At 40.9% G+C, this 17,213-nt stretch overlaps 1 protein-coding gene across 6 annotated transcripts in view; it reads right to left on the bottom strand.

The window, feature by feature from the left end:
* The window catches only part of LOC126259759 (xaa-Pro aminopeptidase 1), a 155,012-nt gene that overhangs the window by 73,094 nt on the left and 64,705 nt on the right, over window positions 1-17,213 (bottom strand). For all 6 annotated transcript variants that reach the window (XM_049956753.1, XM_049956758.1, XM_049956759.1 and 3 more), the window contains exon 5: window positions 2,601-2,696. In XM_049956753.1, the coding sequence (XP_049812710.1) occupies window positions 2,601-2,696 (96 nt within the window). The remainder of the gene's footprint in view (window positions 1-2,600; window positions 2,697-17,213) is intronic.

Below are 17,213 nucleotides of genomic sequence, written 5' to 3'. Positions count from 1 at the left end.
ACAGCTGGGCATGTTGTTTAGCATTTGTGCTAAATGATATTACTTAAGATTATGATTTTGAAGTCCACATACATTATAACAAGAATCAGTAATTATTATCCTCTGAGTGGATGTCACACTACAATCTGTAAGTCCAGGATTTGGTCTTGGTGGTTCTACGTATATTTTTCCCTCCCTGGCACTTGACCGAATTGAAATCCCACACTGCATTGTGTACATTAAAAATCTACCATTATAAATGCTAGGTGCCTACAAAGCTGGACAGGTGTGCCACTTTTTGTGTCATGAGCCATGGTGTATAGAGACTACCTTTCAGGACAGCTGCAACATTTTGGTAGCACAAAAATCATTGGTTGTACATCTGAAGATTTACAACATTAACAAGACACAAGGGGAAGAATAGATAAAAAGAGGTCACCAAGGTTTTTTGTTGTTTATCTTAATATCTATGGCTTGATCTTTATCATTGCTAAGATTTATAATAAAAAACACATGTAAAAGCAATTGGAGTCTAAAGTCATCTGCCAAGATCTTGTAGATAAGAAAGGAGAGAAGCACACACAATTTCAAGGTACACTTTTGTCCCTTAAGATTGAAAACTCTCCTACAGGTGGATACCTGCACAACAATCTATGAGCTAGGCATCAGAAGATAATGAAATAATTGTATTAAATAGAACACTATGGCATTTCATTTTGAATCCAATGCAAAAATACGTTCACAAACTATCGCACAACTGAGAATTTTGGATGTAAACTGCTTAAGAATGAGTTTTCAAGAGAACAGTGAATAGAAACTACATTCCACAAAATAAAGTGGAATTTTAAAAGCCTTTACATCACATAAAAACTGAATACTGTGTTCAATAGTCACAAGAGGAGGAGGAATATTTGGAAAAGGTCAGGAGAAACCAGTGTGAAAAAATTCCAGTTAGATTACATCATGGCCACACAGATTTCAAAATCAGAAATGAGAACAGCGAGAAATTTATCAGAATTGGGACTCACAAAGTAGACGAAGCTGAGAAATTCTGCTACGTAGGCAACAAAATAACACAAGATGAATGAAGCAATGACAAAGCAATCTAGCACTGTCAAAAAGGGCATTCCTGGTCAAAAAAGTGTACTAGTACCAAACATAGGCCTTAATTTGAGGAAGAAATTTGTGAGAATGTATGTTTGGAGCACAGAATTGTGTAGTAGTGAAACATGGACTGTGGGAAAACAAACGGAAGAGAACTGAAGCATTGAGATATGGTTCTACAGAGGAATGTTGAAAATAAAGTGGACGGGTAAGGTAAGGAATGAGGAGGTTCTTCGCAGAATCGCTGAGGAAAGGAACACATGGAAAACATTGACAAGAAGAAGGGACCGGATTATGGGATGTCTGTAAAGACATCAGGAAATAACTTCCAAGGTACCAGCAGGACCTGCACAAGGTAAAAAATGTGGGGGAAGACAGATATCGGAAAAAATGTGGAGGAGGATTTTCACAGGCTGAAGTTAAGCTTAGTATATATTAATGAGGTGAAATAACTACTTCTTTTAGGAAATACAATAACTACCACAACAAAATACAAGGTGCCAAGTAAGTAGGCACAGTGGTTATGGGACTTTAATCAATTTTTTGAGGAACAGAATTCAAGTCTCCATCCAGCCTTCCAAACTCAGCCACTTCTAGGATTTCCTAAATCTATCAAGACAAATGCCAGGACAGTTCCACTGAATTTCCTCACCAATCCTTGTCCCACCACACTTGAGCTCTGCCTTTGGTAACCACATGATCGACAGGATGTTCACCTAATCTTCCTTTCCTCATGGCATAGTGTACTAGTTGTTGGCATGGTTTATAAGTAGGAAATTGGTAATACAATGAACTCCCTTGAGCAACACGCAAAAAATTCTTGATATAAAAATATAGTGGTGAACACCAATCTACAGATTTCCAACTGACATGGCGAGCTGATTAATTATAGGCTCTACGTGAGGAAATTTAGAAAGCAATAAAATATGAAGATCAGATTTATGAGCCAATGGGGAAACAGGAAAAGGAGGGAAATACAGCAATCTTATTGGAGAAACTGGGAAAGAGGAAATGAATGAGAAAAAGAAAGGATTCTGTCACTTTCCAAGATCTTTCAGCTAGTTATTGCAAACATACTCCAAAAAAAATCACAATGAAGGAAGATATACCTGAAAAAATCATTGTGCTGACAAAACTTAAGAAACCACACATTGCCAAAGAAAGCATATCAGGAAACAAACTATTAGTGATGAAAATAAATTTAAAAAAGGGAACAAATAAGAAGCTACAATTTTCCTAGATACTTACAATTAAATTTTGAATTTTTATTTTAATTTTGAGATGCTATTCGCAATTTTTTTGTATCAGTTGCCAGAAACATTTTTTTCTACTCTTGAGTAAAGGAGATCAGCCAGCAAAAAGAAAAAAACATTGAGTCATTGACAGGCATGCAGAAATAGCCTCCACTGTTCCTACATTATACACATTCCAGCAGAACTTCCCTACAAAATTAACTTAAAATAATCATTTCATTGTTTCATAAAAATGCATTAATATATCTGACCATTATTACTTACATGCTACTTCATCTAGGGCTGTCACAACTAATAACGTAGCACCTTTCTCTGCTAGCATTGTTCGCACTTCCTCCACCTTTGTTTTTGATGTCTTCCCTGAAAAAATTAGAGGCTGGTTTATTAATTATAATGGAAACAAAGGATGGGGCATTAAGAAAATATCACAATCAGTAACATTATTACATTGTTGAGGTGAATGAGAAATCAACTTGTGACATTCAAAAATTGCTATCTATAAAAATAATGGAAGGAGTCCGGATAACCCCTCTGTAACTGTACTACTTAAACAGTTCAAAAAGTAAAAATACGGAAAAATAAGCAAGGGCGACAGTTCCCTTATAGTTGATGAATGTGTGATGGATAGACGCGTAGCTCACATTCCTAACTAGACTTACGGCTATGGTTCTTTTTTAGTGTAAGTACACTCTCTCTCTCTCTCTCTCTCTCTCTCTCTCTCTCTCTCTCTCTCTCTCTCTCTCTCCCCCTCTCCCCCTCTTGCACACAAGCACACTTCCCCCCCCCCCGCCCCGCCCCGCCCACCCCACCCCACCCCACCCCACACACACACACACACACACACACACACACACACGCGCGAGAGCACTCAAGAAACTGCACTTGCCTGTAGCTGCAGCAACAATGACTGTTTATATGTATTTCTTCAGTCTGACAATAGAGGAAGGGAGGGCGGAGGGGGGAAGGGAGTTAGAAAGGGTATGCAGAAACTTGACAGGAGTCAGATGTATGGGATGGGTAGGTAATTGGAGATATGAGAAAGATGGAGAAAGTGGCTCTGAATGCAAGATGATGCTGTTGTTTATTGTCTAGTAGAGTCATCAAAAGATCAAAACCAATTGCAAAAAAAATTAAGACAAGATATCTGTATAGTGTGAAAATTGGTAATTGACCCTAGATAATGAAAGTGAGAGGTCATCCACATGAGTGCTAAAAAGAATCTGTTAAACTTCAGTTACATGATAAATCAATCAAATTTAAAGGCCATAAATTCAACTAAATACCTAAAATTACAATTGTGAACAACTTAAACTGGAAAGAAACAGAAAATGTGAGGAAGGCGAATCAAAGACTGCATTTTTTGGAGGAACTCTTACAAGACTGAAGAGATCTTCTAAAGAGACTGCATGCACTACGCTTGTCTGTCCTCTTTCGCAGTACTGCTGCGTGTGTGGATCCTTGCCGGATAGGGGTAATGGAGTCCATCAAGAAAGTTCAAGAAGAGCAGCACGTTTAGTATTATTGAGAAATAGGGGGGAGAGTGTCACGCACACAATACAGTACAGGGTGTTTCAAAATGAATATACGGGTTTTAGGGCTTTGTAGCACATATTACATTCCCTTACAATTATAAATAATACATCAAATGAAAGAGAAACATAAACAGTTTTTCTTACAATTATTCAGTGTGAACACTGATCACACATTGAGTCAATATGCGAGTTGTTCCGAAACCTTGAGCAATTTGTCAGGAGTAGCTCTCGCAATAACACTGTTTCTAAAGTCGGGTAGATTAGCTGGTATCGGAGACACATACATATGATCGCATCAGATCGTGTGTGAATGTGGTCATGCATAAAATGCTGTATCAACTGGCCCCTTGCACCCAATCCACCAGTCGGATACAACAAAATTTAACCAGTCGCGTATTGAGTTATGCCAGTGAGGCGGCGCACCATCTTGCTCCCAAATAAAGATGTGTTGTTCAGCTTCTTCCCACTGAGGCATGGGCCATAGCTGTAGCACATCAAGATAAGAAACATCAGTTAACCGAAAAAGAAAGGCCCGTTAACTCCCCGCGGGGATATTTCTTGGGGCTAAGTGTGAAAGACTGGCATTTGTTCAACATGTTTTTCAGTCACTCTTTGTCATTTCATACTCTTCCCATTGCACACAGGTATACAAACAAAATTCTGAGTTGCTCTTTCATTTGGTGAATTATTCACAATTGTAAGTTGAACACAATAAATGTTACAATGCCTTTAAACCTGCATTTGCACTTTGAAACACCCTGTATTTGCAGTTTGCATCATTAAAACAACGGGGCTGGGGGGGGGGGGGCCTCTTCCCACGGAACTTCAATCACCAACTTTCTCCTCCGAATCCAAAAGTATTTTGTTGACACTGGCCTACACAGGGAGAAATGATCATAATAATAAAATAAGGGAAATCAGAGTTCACAAAGAAAGTTATAAGTGTTCTTTTCCTCCGTGTGCTATTCTAGAGTGAAATAACAGAATGGGGTGAAGGTGGTTCGATGAACCGTCTGCTAGGTACTTAAGTGTGATTTGCAGAGTAGCCATGTAGAGTTAGATGAAGTAACAAAATGAAGACCGCAAAGTTAACATTCATGAGAGAGAGGGAGGGAGGGAGGGAGGGAGGAGGGAGAATGGGGCGGAGAGGGTGGAGCAAGACAGGCAGGGTACGGGAGTGAAGGAGAGGGGACAGGAGGAGGGGGGGGGGGGCAGTAAAAGCAAGCATATGGTTTCAGCAGAACAGTAAAAAGTATAATAAAACTACTAATGCTTAGCACTCTGTATCTAGTTCTTTTTACTGCAATGAGTCCAGCAATAAATTTTGTTGGTGTCTCTACTGCCCATGTGACATTTAATCTGTAATTGTTTTACTGTAATTTTCAAATTTAATGGAATGCCAAGAGATCTGGTTCTGTTCATTCTGATACAGTGCCTCCATTTTATTCATTCTCTTAGCAGCCCAATATGATCAAGCAGGTCAAGTCACTCAAAAATTGGCGACTTTTACAGAAACTCAAAAGTTAGTGCCAGCTTCAATGTGACATGCTTTTAATAGCCTCCACAATGAAACGGTGTATCTAAACCTGGCAGAAAATCTAAAGACATTCTGGTTGTAAGTAAAGTACACCAGTGGTAAGACAATACCTTCACTGTGCAATTGCAATGGTAACATTCCCAACTACAGTGCCACTGAAGCAGCATTACTAAACACCGTTTTCCGAAATTCCTTCACCATGAACAAGTAGATACCCTCAGTGCAGCAAAGCAACTTATATAATTTAATAAAGGCAAGTCTTCTGGAACAGGTTGTATACCACTTGGTTCCTTTCAGAATACGCTGATGTAATATCTCCATATTCAGAAACCACACACAACCACTTGCTCAAAGAAAAACCTGTACTTAAGGACTGAAAAGTTGCACAGATCATACAAATACATAACAACAAATGAAACAAAAGTAATCCATTGAATTAAGGATCCATATCACTGACGTCTATTTGCTGACAGATTTTATAACATATATTGTGTTCAAACATTACGAATTCGCTCTAAGATAATGATATACTGATACAGTCAGCACAGATTCAGAAAATATTGTTCCAGAATGCTTTTGACACTATCCCTCACAAGCGGCTCCTAATCCTATAACAAGCTTATGGAGTACTGTCACAGTTGTGCAGTTGGATTTGTGATTTCCTGTCACAAAGATCAAAGTTCATACTATCTAACAGAAAGTCACTGAGTAAAAAAGGTGGTGTCTGGAGTTCGCTGGGGAAGTGTTATAGGCCTCTGCTGTTCAAAATCTACATACATCAATTTTTCCTTCTCATCCCATCCGGTAAGTCTCCCCTGACCCGGTATTCTCTGTGACTTTTCTGAACTATACTCCTTTTCCTCAACCTCTCTATTGCTTTTCCTTCACCCACTACTTTCCCTTCCAACTCTTCTGCCGGACAGAGGAGCCACTAGCTCCGAAAGCTGGCGCAAGTTAAACCTTTTTATTTGTCAGTTCTCCTGTCTCAGCTTTGTGGGTAGATTTTATTATCTATCCAATTATATTATATATCTAAAAACAAAGATGATGTGACTTACCAAACGAAGCGCTGGCAGGTCGATACACACACAAACTAACACAAACAATTCAAGCTTTCGCAACAAACTGTTGCCTCATCAGGAAAGAGGGAAAGACGAAAGGATGTGGGTTTTAAGGGAGAGGGTAAGGAGTCATTCCAATCCTGGGAGCGGAAAGACTTACCTTAAGGGGCAGTTTTCCATTGTAAAGTCCTCTCAGTAGGTTTGGGTCAATTTGTTTGTTAAGACATTCTTTATTTCTTATTTACTGTGCCTCAATTCCCAACAAAAACAGTTTTCCAATAGCTTCCAAAGTAGTTTTCCTTGTGAAGCGCGAATTTTGCCTCCTTTTGGTCAAACTTTAAAGTACTAACTAGCCATGCTAGCATAGGGCATTTAACATAAAGCCCAGATAAAAAGTCTCTCCAAGATTCAAATTCAATGTCTGTAGCACAATTGATGACAGTGAGAGGTGGTGGTTTGAGTCTGCTATTTCTGGTGACTTCCCTCTAGGCGTCGGGTAGAAATTAGTACATAATGTAAGAACATTATCCAAAGAATCTGCAGGCGTATTGTTAAAAATTTACTGTTGTGCATGAATTACAACTTTCATACCAACCTGTGCGTATTCAGTTTTCCTAATAGTTTCTGAATGAGTATTTGGGACAGTTTTTATTTCTTCAATGAAAGTGTGGTTCAACCTGTCCGGGAACATAAACTTCAGTAACACAAAACATTGTGCATCAGAAAATAATCATAATTATGCCAAATAACCAGAGTATAATGTTAAGATTAGTAGTGTTTGGTGTATCATTTCTGAGTAAGTTTCATTTTAAACACCCTGTGGAAAGTTATTAAAAGAAAGGAAGCAACAAACATTGATAAGGGATGTAATCCTCCATGCTTAAAAATCAGAGTGATAGAAACAGTTTACAACCGATAGCCCCCATCACTGCAGAAGTATTATTTATTGTTTAGACTAATACCTGTCTTCAGTCTGAAGCTTTCAGTGATGGGAGGGACGGACGGGGGGGGAGGGAGGGAGGGACGGACGGGGGGAGGGAGGGAGGGAGGGACGGAGGGGGAGAGAGGGACGGAGGGGGAGAGAGGGAGGGAGGGGGGAGAGGGGGGAGAGAGGGGGAGGGGGAGGGGAGGGGGAGAGGGAGAGAGGGAGGGGGAGGGGGAGAGAGGGAGGGGGAGGGGGAGAGAGGGAGGGGGAGGGGGAGAGAGGGAGGGGGAGGGGGAGAGAGGGAGGGGGAGGGGGAGAGAGAGGGGGGAGGGGGAGAGAGAGGGGGGAGGGGGAGAGAGAGGGGGAGGGGGAGAGAGAGGGGGGAGGGGGAGAGAGAGGGGGAGGGGGAGAGAGAGGGGGGGAGGGGGAGAGAGAGGGGGGAGGGGGAGAGAGAGGGGGGAGGGGGAGAGAGAGGGGGGAGGGGGAGAGAGAGGGGGGAGGGGGAGAGAGAGGGGGAGAGAGGGGGGAGAGAGGGGGGAGAGAGGGGGGAGAGAGGGGGGAGAGAGGGGGGGAGAGAGGGGGGGAGAGAGGGGGGAGAGAGGGGGGGAGAGAGGGGGGAGAGAGGGGGGGAGAGAGGGGGGAGAGAGGGGGGAGAGAGGGGGGAGAGAGAGGGGAGAGGGGGGAGAGGGGGGAGAGGGGGGGGGGGAGATAGGGGGGAGAGGGGGGAGAGAGGGGGGAGATAGGGGGGAGATAGGGGGGAGAGGGGGGAGATAGGGGGGAGATAGGGGGGAGAGGGGGGAGAGAGGGGGGAGAGGGGGAGAGAGGGGGGAGAGAGGGGGGAGAGAGGGGGGAGAGAGGGGGAGAGGGGGGAGAGAGGGGGAGGAGAGGGGGGGAGAGAGGGGGGAGAGAGGGGGGGAGAGAGGGGGGAGAGAGGGGGGAGAGGGGAGAGAGGGGGGGAGAGAGGGGGGGAGAGAGGGGGGAGAGAGGGGGGGAGAGAGGGGGGGAGAGAGGGGGGGAGAGAGGGGGGGAGAGAGGGGGGGAGAGAGGGGGGGAGAGAGGGGGGGAGAGAGGGGGGAGAGAGGGGGGAGAGAGGGGGGAGAGAGGGGGGGAGAGAGAGGGGGGGGGAGAGGGGGGAGAGAGGGGGGAGAGAGGGGGGAGAGAGGGGGGAGAGAGAGGGAGAGAGAGGGGGAGAGGGGTTAGGGGGGGGGAGAGGGGAGAGAGAGAGAGAGACTGACTTCCTAGAAATTGTCATTGCCATCAGTAATATTTTCAGTTAGGAAACTGTCAGTTTTCTGTAATTAACAACCCAGACTCACCTACATCTACATGATTACTATGCAACCCACACTTAATTGCTTGGCAGAGGGTTTTCCGAACCTCTTCCGACTATTTCTGTAACACCCCACTCAAATAGCACACTGGAGAAATGAACACTTAACCTTTCCATGCAAGCCCCCGATTTTCTTATTTTATTATGCTGGTCATTTTTCCCAATGAAGGTGTAAGATTTTGCACTGACAAGATTCACATCCTTGTCTCCCTCTATATGTCTTGTATAGGGAAAACTACTTTTACAGTTGCAAATCATTTCATTTCATGAATGAGCTGTGTAGTGAAGAAAACACATCACCATGAGTTTCCTGTTCTGGCATACATACACGAGTTGCAGAAAAGAATGAAGTTTACTGTTGGGCTGCCAATATTCTCAAAGAAGTGTCTAAGCATAGTGCAAATATCATCTGCCCTTTCCGGGTGACACTTTCATCACACTTGTAAAATACTGAGGTTGAGTCTGACAATACATGTGTTTTAAAAGAAGGTTTTATCAAACAAAAATCAAAAGAAGGTTTTATGTATGCAAGGCTTTTGGAGCTAGTGGCTCCTCCTCCTGGTAGGAGGGTTGAAGAGGAAGGAAAAGCAGTGAAGGAAAATGACTGGAGAGGTTTAGGGAAAGGCGGTAAGTTCAGAAAAATCACCCAGGGGAGACTTACCGAATGTGATGAGAAGGCAAGACTTTCCTTCTCATCCCATCTGGCAACTCTCCCCTGACCCTGGGTTCTAGGTGACTTTTCCAAACTCTCCCCCTTTTCCTAAACCTTTCCAGTCCTTCTCCTTCACTCTTCTTCCTTCCCCTTAAATCCACGTGCCCGAAGAAGGAGCTACTGGCTTCAAAAGCTTGCACAAGTAAAACCTGTTTTTAATGTGTGTGCTCTCTTGCCACTGCTTGGTGAGTAGAGTTTTTATCTAGTCAGTTACACTATATTGTCAAAAATTGATTATTTTTGTTGTTAAATATGTGTGTATTGAAAGATATGAAAGCGCTGACAACAATATTAAAAGTAAAATGTGGTTATGTAACGAGTAGGCAGATTTTTGAAAATCAACAGTAATTGCCTCAATTTCTTCATGTTTTCGGGATTCTTTATTACCATTTCTTTTGACTGAATAAAACTTCGTACACGTCTTTTCAAGGATATTCAAAAGAAGTAGCTATTTTTCTATGTTACAAGTATGGTTGGGATTGTTGTTAGTTTGACTGATTATAACATTTAAATAGCATTTATGGTCAATATTCTCACAAAATATTTTTTTTTTAATTAAAGCTTAAAAAAATCACTAAATATCAAGATCTGGTCACATGATTGAAAACGCTCTGTTATTGGCTGATGCTCTGGTGACGTCACAGAGTAGGAGTTATACGAAGCTGTACTTACCTTATAGGAGCATTAGCCAAAGTTACGAGCTATTTACATGCTTTTAATGCGAACAGCTTAGCTATTTAGTGATGGAAAATGCAATTAAAACTTTTAAGTTAACAACAGGAAGGAATTTTGTGAATGCTGATAGTGGAAGCCCTGCGAAAGTTTGTGTGTTTATGCTCCACCCATTTAGAGTGGTGATATGTGCTATGTCGGACATTCTTTTCCCTGCTCCCTGTAAAATCATTAAACTCGCTTAAAATTAACTAATTTTAAAACTTTTGCAAATGGGTCTGTATGTTGTAACTAGATCCTTGGCTATCAGTCACGAGCTACAACTCAAAGCACAAAAAAATTAGTCTTGGTAAAACATAGTGCTGATTTTCTGTGCTGTGTAGAAGGCACTCAGCAGTGACACAGAATATATCAGGCGTTCCACACCGCTAAGGACAGTGCATTTGACTGTAGTAAAAGAGGGCATATGTTCGAATCCTGGAAGAGTCAAATATTTCTTAAAGTTCTACATGAAATACGGAAATAGCGTTAGCAAGAACTGATTGTAGCAGTTGTTCCGGTTGCGGGATATATTATATACAGCTATCATTAGTTTTAATCTGAGAAATGGACAACAGAGGATAAATGCGTTTACTTTGTGAACATACAGGTCACTTTTTTGGAAAGCATTGCTAGTGGTGAAGATATAACCATACGTCCACAGTACAACAAAACATAGGATGATGAAGTTATACAGAAAGATATAAAGTGTGTACAAAATGCAGGTGACACAAATGTAACAGCTCTGATGTTTGTGAGCCTAAACTAAAGTTAGCGTCTGAAGCAGACTTACTTCACCTTTATGTCAGATGATGAAACTGCAACAGTTTCAATAAGGATTCTACCTAGACAGCAAGGAGATAACACAGTTTCTAATAAAGTAAAAAGTGTGTGGTCACATTAACTAGAAAACATCTTTTTGAAGGTGACATGTGTAAACAGCAATTGCAAATTTAAGTGCATGTAAACAGCAAGGAAAACACAGTAATATTCTGTTTCTGATCGGTGTGGCAAAGTTTTATAATTGTTATTTGGTTTTCATATGAGAGGACTGTTGAGTTGTTCTACAAAGAAGTTAAACTGTTCTTTCGGGTTAGATTCGAACCAGTGATCTAGGAACATCGTCTTATGAAATTCAATGCTTTACCACTCTAACAACAGAGCAACCAAATAATTGAGGTGCAGTTATGTAAAAGGACAATTATAACTAGGAGTTTTAATTTTGTTAAATGACACTATCCTTCATTGTAACAGTGGAAGACCATATCTCGAAGATAAGTTAATGTTAACTTCACAGTGAAACACATTTTTAATTAAGTTAGTGAACTTGTGTGTTGATGTGGTGGCAATTTGCTGGTACAGTGCAACCACATTTCATGTATCTACTCATTCTCTGGAACATCCAAAAACAGCTTTTCAGGAGTTTTTGTAGATGTATTTTTACAGTGTGGTACTGCACATGACATGCAACCCATTTTCTGGACAAAACAAGACATAACTCTGAATTAGCATTATCACAGAAGGAGCAGCAAGCTAGCAAGCCAGTGACATCACATGACTAATGGAGTGCTTTAGCGAGCGTTCAAATTATTTGAATTTCATTTCCATTTTTATAAAGAAATTCAAGAGGAAAAAAAGCATGTTAGGAACATAAAATGACTTAGTCATTTAAGGCAAATGCCCTATTGAAGTTACCATCAAAAGTGTCCTGGAAAGTTGTCAAAACAATAATGTGCTCCTTGTTAGAATCATTGTAAATTGTAGTTTGGCTTGAACTAGCCCTTCAGATAAGTACCCTGTTGACATATCCTTTAAAGAATAGTGTGATCTGCATGGAGGGGAGCAAATGGACCTCGATCTTCCTTGCCTTCTGGCGCACAGACTGATAATTCTTCATCATTAGCCCCAATCGTTTCCCTGTTACAACTCGGGGACTATGATCTTCCATGCCTCAATCATATCACATTTGCCTACTGTCTGTCATTAGCTACAGTTACCATGGTGGAAAAATGGACTGATTGTTCTTCCCCTTGGCCCTTGAATTGCAAAATTATTTGGACAAGATATCTGTTCGATGCAAAAAGTAGCAATTGACTCTAAACAGTAAAAAGTGAGAGGTCATCCACATAAGTATTAAAAGGAATCTGGATATTTTCTGTTACAAGGAAAACACAAATCTAAAGGCTGTCATTTCAGCTAAGCAGGTAGGGACAACAATTACTAACAAGTTAAACTGGAACAATCACATGTTGTGGAGAAAGTAAACAAATGATTGCATTTCATTAACAGAACATTTAAGATGTTCAGATCTACTAAAAGGACTACCTACCTTGCACGTCTGTTGTCTTCTGAAGTTCTGCTGTGCACTATTGGATCCTTACTGTATAGGAATTATGGACAACATCAAAACAATATTATGAGAAGGAAAGCTGCCACTCACCACATAGCAAAGATGCTGAGTTGCAGACAGGCTCAACAAAAAGACTCACTATCATAGCTTTTGGCCATTAAGGCCTTCATCAGCAAATGCAAACGCAACTCACACACACGACTGTGTCTCAGTCAACTGAAACCACACTGCCAGTTTGTGTGTTGGGGGGGGGGGGGGGTTCTCATAATATTGTTACGTTCCATCTGTGATTTTCCATTGTTGGAAACATCAGAAAGTTCATAGAACAGCTCATTTTATTTTATTGGAAAAAAAGCAAGTGTGTAATGAATATGATATGCAGTTGGGGTTGTAATCATTAAAACAAAAACATTTCTTGTTGCAATGAGATATTTTCATGAAATTTCAATCACCTCTTTTCCCTCCAAATGAGAAAATATTTTGTTAACTCCCACCTTCATAGGGAGAAATGACCACCATAATAAACTAAGAGAAATCAGAGCTTGCACAAAAAGATTTAAGTGTGTATTTTTTGGTGTGGTATCAGTGGAGCATTACTGAAAAAGTCTTAAGTGATTTGGAGAACCCTCTGTCAAGTACTGAAGTGTGAGTAACAGACGTAACATGTAGACGTAAATGATAAATGAAACTGGGTTGTTAATTACAAAAAACTGATAATTTTCTAACTGAAAATATTACTGATAGCAACAAGGATTTCGAGTTTAGCCCCCCCCCCCCCTCCCCCCTCCCGTAAGAGGGTACCAACCTCTTGACTGAACAGTCACATGGTGGGGTTGCTGTACATGAGTGACAAATGTGCTTATCAGAATTTCTGTATAACTTTCATCACTGAAAGTGGCAAACTGAAGAAAGGTATTAGTCTAAACAATAAATAACACTTCTGCAGTGACAGGGCTGTCACTTGTAAATTATTTCGATCACTCTGATTTTTAAGCACAGACGATTACATTCCTTGTCATTGTTTGTTTCTTCTTTTCTTTTAATATCTTTCTAAAGGGTGTTTACGATGAAACTGACCCAGAAATAGTACACCAAACACTAAGAATCTTAACATTATATTAAGGTTATTTGACATAATGATTATTTTCTGATGCATAATGATTTGTGTTACCCAAGATCACACATCCAGATAGATTGAACTACACCTTCACTGAAGAAATAAAAACTGGCTCAAATACTCTGAAATCAATTCTTTCAGAAACTATCAGCAGAACTGAACATGCACATTTTGGTATGAAAGCTGTAATTCATGCACAACTGAGAATTTGTAAGGATACGGCTGCAGATCCTTTGGATAATGTTGTGATATGATGATCTAATTTCCACTTGCACATCTAAACAGCATTGTGATTTTTGTCAGACATTCACTTGAGCAATGCTATCGGGTATTAGGACTCATTTTGGATAGTTTTAAGGATCTTTTTGTTGTTAACATTACTTTGTCATTAAATACCAAAAACATTTTTGGGACAGTCTCATTCCAGAAGAAGCACTACTCTACAGCGAAATTTGTCATGCATGTGTAATTACAAGGTTTGTACCAAAAGTAAGGTACCCAATGAGCTACAGCCTCGAGGGAAGGCGCTAGGCTAAATCCGATGACAGTGATGTGTGCAGTGGTTCCCCCACTCTCAAGCCCGCCCGTCCGTGATTCGCTATGTCACTCAATGTTGGCTTGTCAGCCACCAAGATGGAAGCGTTGATCACTGCTCCTGCCAAGTGCGAGGTTTGAGCAGTAATCAGGTTTCTCCACACAGTGAAGTTACCGCTCGTGGAGATTCATTGGCAACTGACTAAGGTTTATGGTGATGAGAGCATGTCCGCTCAGCACATCCGCAAATGGTGCAGGGCTTTTGCTGAGGGTCACATGGAAGTTCACGATGATGAATGGAGTGGAAGACTACTGGTTTCGGATGTGATTGTCCAGAGGATCAACAGTGAGCTGCTCAAAGATCGGAGGGTCACTGTCCGTGAACTTGTTGAACACATTCCTGAAGTTTCCCATGGCACAATTGAAAGAACTTTTTAACAGAAATGTTGGGTTATCGCAAGGTGTTGATCGCTGGGTCCCCCGGATGCTAAATGGCGCACACAAGGAGCAACGTCTTGACTGTGCTCGCAAGTTTCTTCAACAATGTGACGAGGGAGGCAACAAGGAGAAGTTATTGGACTCTACTGTCACGGGAGATGACAAGTGGGTGTTCCATTACACCCCTGACACAAAACAACAATATCATCAGTGGCGTCACTCCAGTTCACCGCCACCAAAGAAATTCAGACAAATGCAGTCAGCAGGAAAGGTTATAGTGACTGTGTTTTGGGATCGGAAGGGAGTACTCCTTATCGATTTCACGCGACCTGGGATGAATAAACTCAGACAGATATTGCGAAACATTGACCAAACTCCGGCAAGCAATTCAGAATCACCAGAGGATGACTGACGGGAGGGAGTAGTGCTTCTTCGCAACAACGCTCAACCCCACACCGCTTGTCAAACACAGGAGCTTTTGAAGAAATTTGGGTGGACTGTTATGCCCCATCCCCCGTACAGCCCAGACTTAGCCCCCAGAGATTATCACCTCTTCCCGAAGCTAAAGGAACACTTAGGTGGCAAACGCTTCAAGAGCGCCGAAGTCCAAGCAGAGGTCACACACTTCCTCAACGGGTTGGCAGGAGACTTCGACTTAGGAATACAAAAGCTGGAGCACCGTCTTCAAAAGTGCGTATTAAAAAAAAAAAAGAAGCTTTTCAACGACGTATAAATTAATAACAATAAAGAATGTTTCTATTTGTAAAAAATATGGGAAACTTACTTTTGGTACAACCCTCTTATTAAACCTGTACGGAACAAGAATCATAATTAATGGTGGTACAAAGGAAGATACACTGAGCTGAAGACAAGTGAAAATAATTTAACTCCTACCTTCGTATTCTTCCAAATAAATAAACCATTAATTTTAAGATTTTCATTTCTTAATTAAGTCTACAAGTATTTAAAGTTGCAATATTATTGCTCATTATTAAAAAGTAAGAAGTATCAGATAAGTTTCACATTCCATACATGTAAAATTTCATATTGGGAAAATATGACCTGTCTCAGAAACAAGATGGCAGGTCATTTGTAAATGGCAGCATATAAAATAAAAAGAAAATTTAAAAAGAAAAGCTTGTAAATGTTACACCTACATCCGCAAGGCACATGACAGTGTCTGGTGGAGGATACTTCTGGTACCACTAACTGATCCCACCTTCCTGTACCACTGGAGAATGGTGCATGGGAAGAATGATTGTTGGTAAGCTTCTGTATTAGCTCTAATTTCTCAAATTTTCTCATTATGGTCATTTTGCAAGATACATCTCTGAAAAAGTAATATGTCGTCCGATTCTTCCTGGAAAGCATTCTCTTGAATTTTCAATAATAAACCTCTCCTTGATGCACAATGCCTCTCTCGTAGCGCCTGCCTCTGGAGTTTGTTGAGCATCTCAATAATGCTCTCGCACCCACTAAATGATCCTGTGACAAAAAGTGTCAAGTCTTCATTGGATCTTCTCTCTCTCTTCTATCAGTTCTTCCTGGTAAGAGTCCCAGATTGATGAACAATAATCAAGAACTGACCAAATAAGCACCTTGTAAGCCACTTCTTTAATGGATGAGTTCCATTTCCTTAAGATTCTTCCTCTGAATCTCAGTCTGGAACTGCATTTCTTAGTATTTGTTTAATGTGGTCATTCCACATAACGCTGCTCTGGATAGTTACTCCTAGATATTTTATGGCAGATATTGTTTCCAGCAGTTTGTCATCAAAAGTGTAGTTGTAAGTTGTACAATAGTGGATTTCTTTTCCTATGTATGCACAATATTTTACATTTATTAACATTCATGGTCAACTGCCAGAGCCTGCATCATTCATCAATCTTCTGTAGGTTATTCTAAAAATTGATACTGTCTTCTGGCATTGTTACTCTTTTACAGACAACCGTATCATCTGTGAACAGTTTTACAGTGCTTCTGATGCTTTCTGTACATTGTAAAAAGTAACGGTCCTATCAAACTTCCTTGGGATAAGACATTAATTACCTTTACATCAGACAATTTTGCTCATTTAGAGCAATGTGTTTAGTTCTGTCTGCAAGGAAGCCTCTAATCCTGTCACAAATCTGGTCCAATAATTGGTAAGCTTGTATTTTTTTCACTTAACAGTAGGAGAGTGATAGTGTCACAGGCCTTCCTGAAGTCAAGGAATATGGCATCAAAGTGAGTGTCATCATCTACAGTGCAACGTATCTCATGAAGGAACAAAGTGAGCTGAATTCTGCAAGATCTCTATGTGCGAAATCCACAATGACTTTTATAGAGAAGATATGTTATGCTGTTCCCTTGTTATTTAGCATTGAAGTTAGCCAATCAATTCATCACATGAGCAAATTTAAGCAGCCTGCCAGGAACACTGTCACCAACTGCGTTCTTCGTTTGGTTTCCTCAAAGTACACAAACATAGCTTCTGCTCACATAGCTTAAATTTACCACTTCCGAAAAAGGCAAATTTTAACTGGGAACGATCATTTGAACAAGTGCACAAACCTACAGATGTCTGTTCGTTACTGCATTTTAGCACATGCTTGTGCTTGAATTTGCAGACACAATTACCCAATTGGCTA

This window comes from Schistocerca nitens, chromosome 5 (assembly GCF_023898315.1).
Source record: "Schistocerca nitens isolate TAMUIC-IGC-003100 chromosome 5, iqSchNite1.1, whole genome shotgun sequence".
Taxonomy (NCBI): domain Eukaryota; kingdom Metazoa; phylum Arthropoda; class Insecta; order Orthoptera; family Acrididae; genus Schistocerca; species Schistocerca nitens.
Note: the sequence above shows the minus strand (reverse complement) of the source record. Positions and strands in the feature narration are given on the sequence as shown.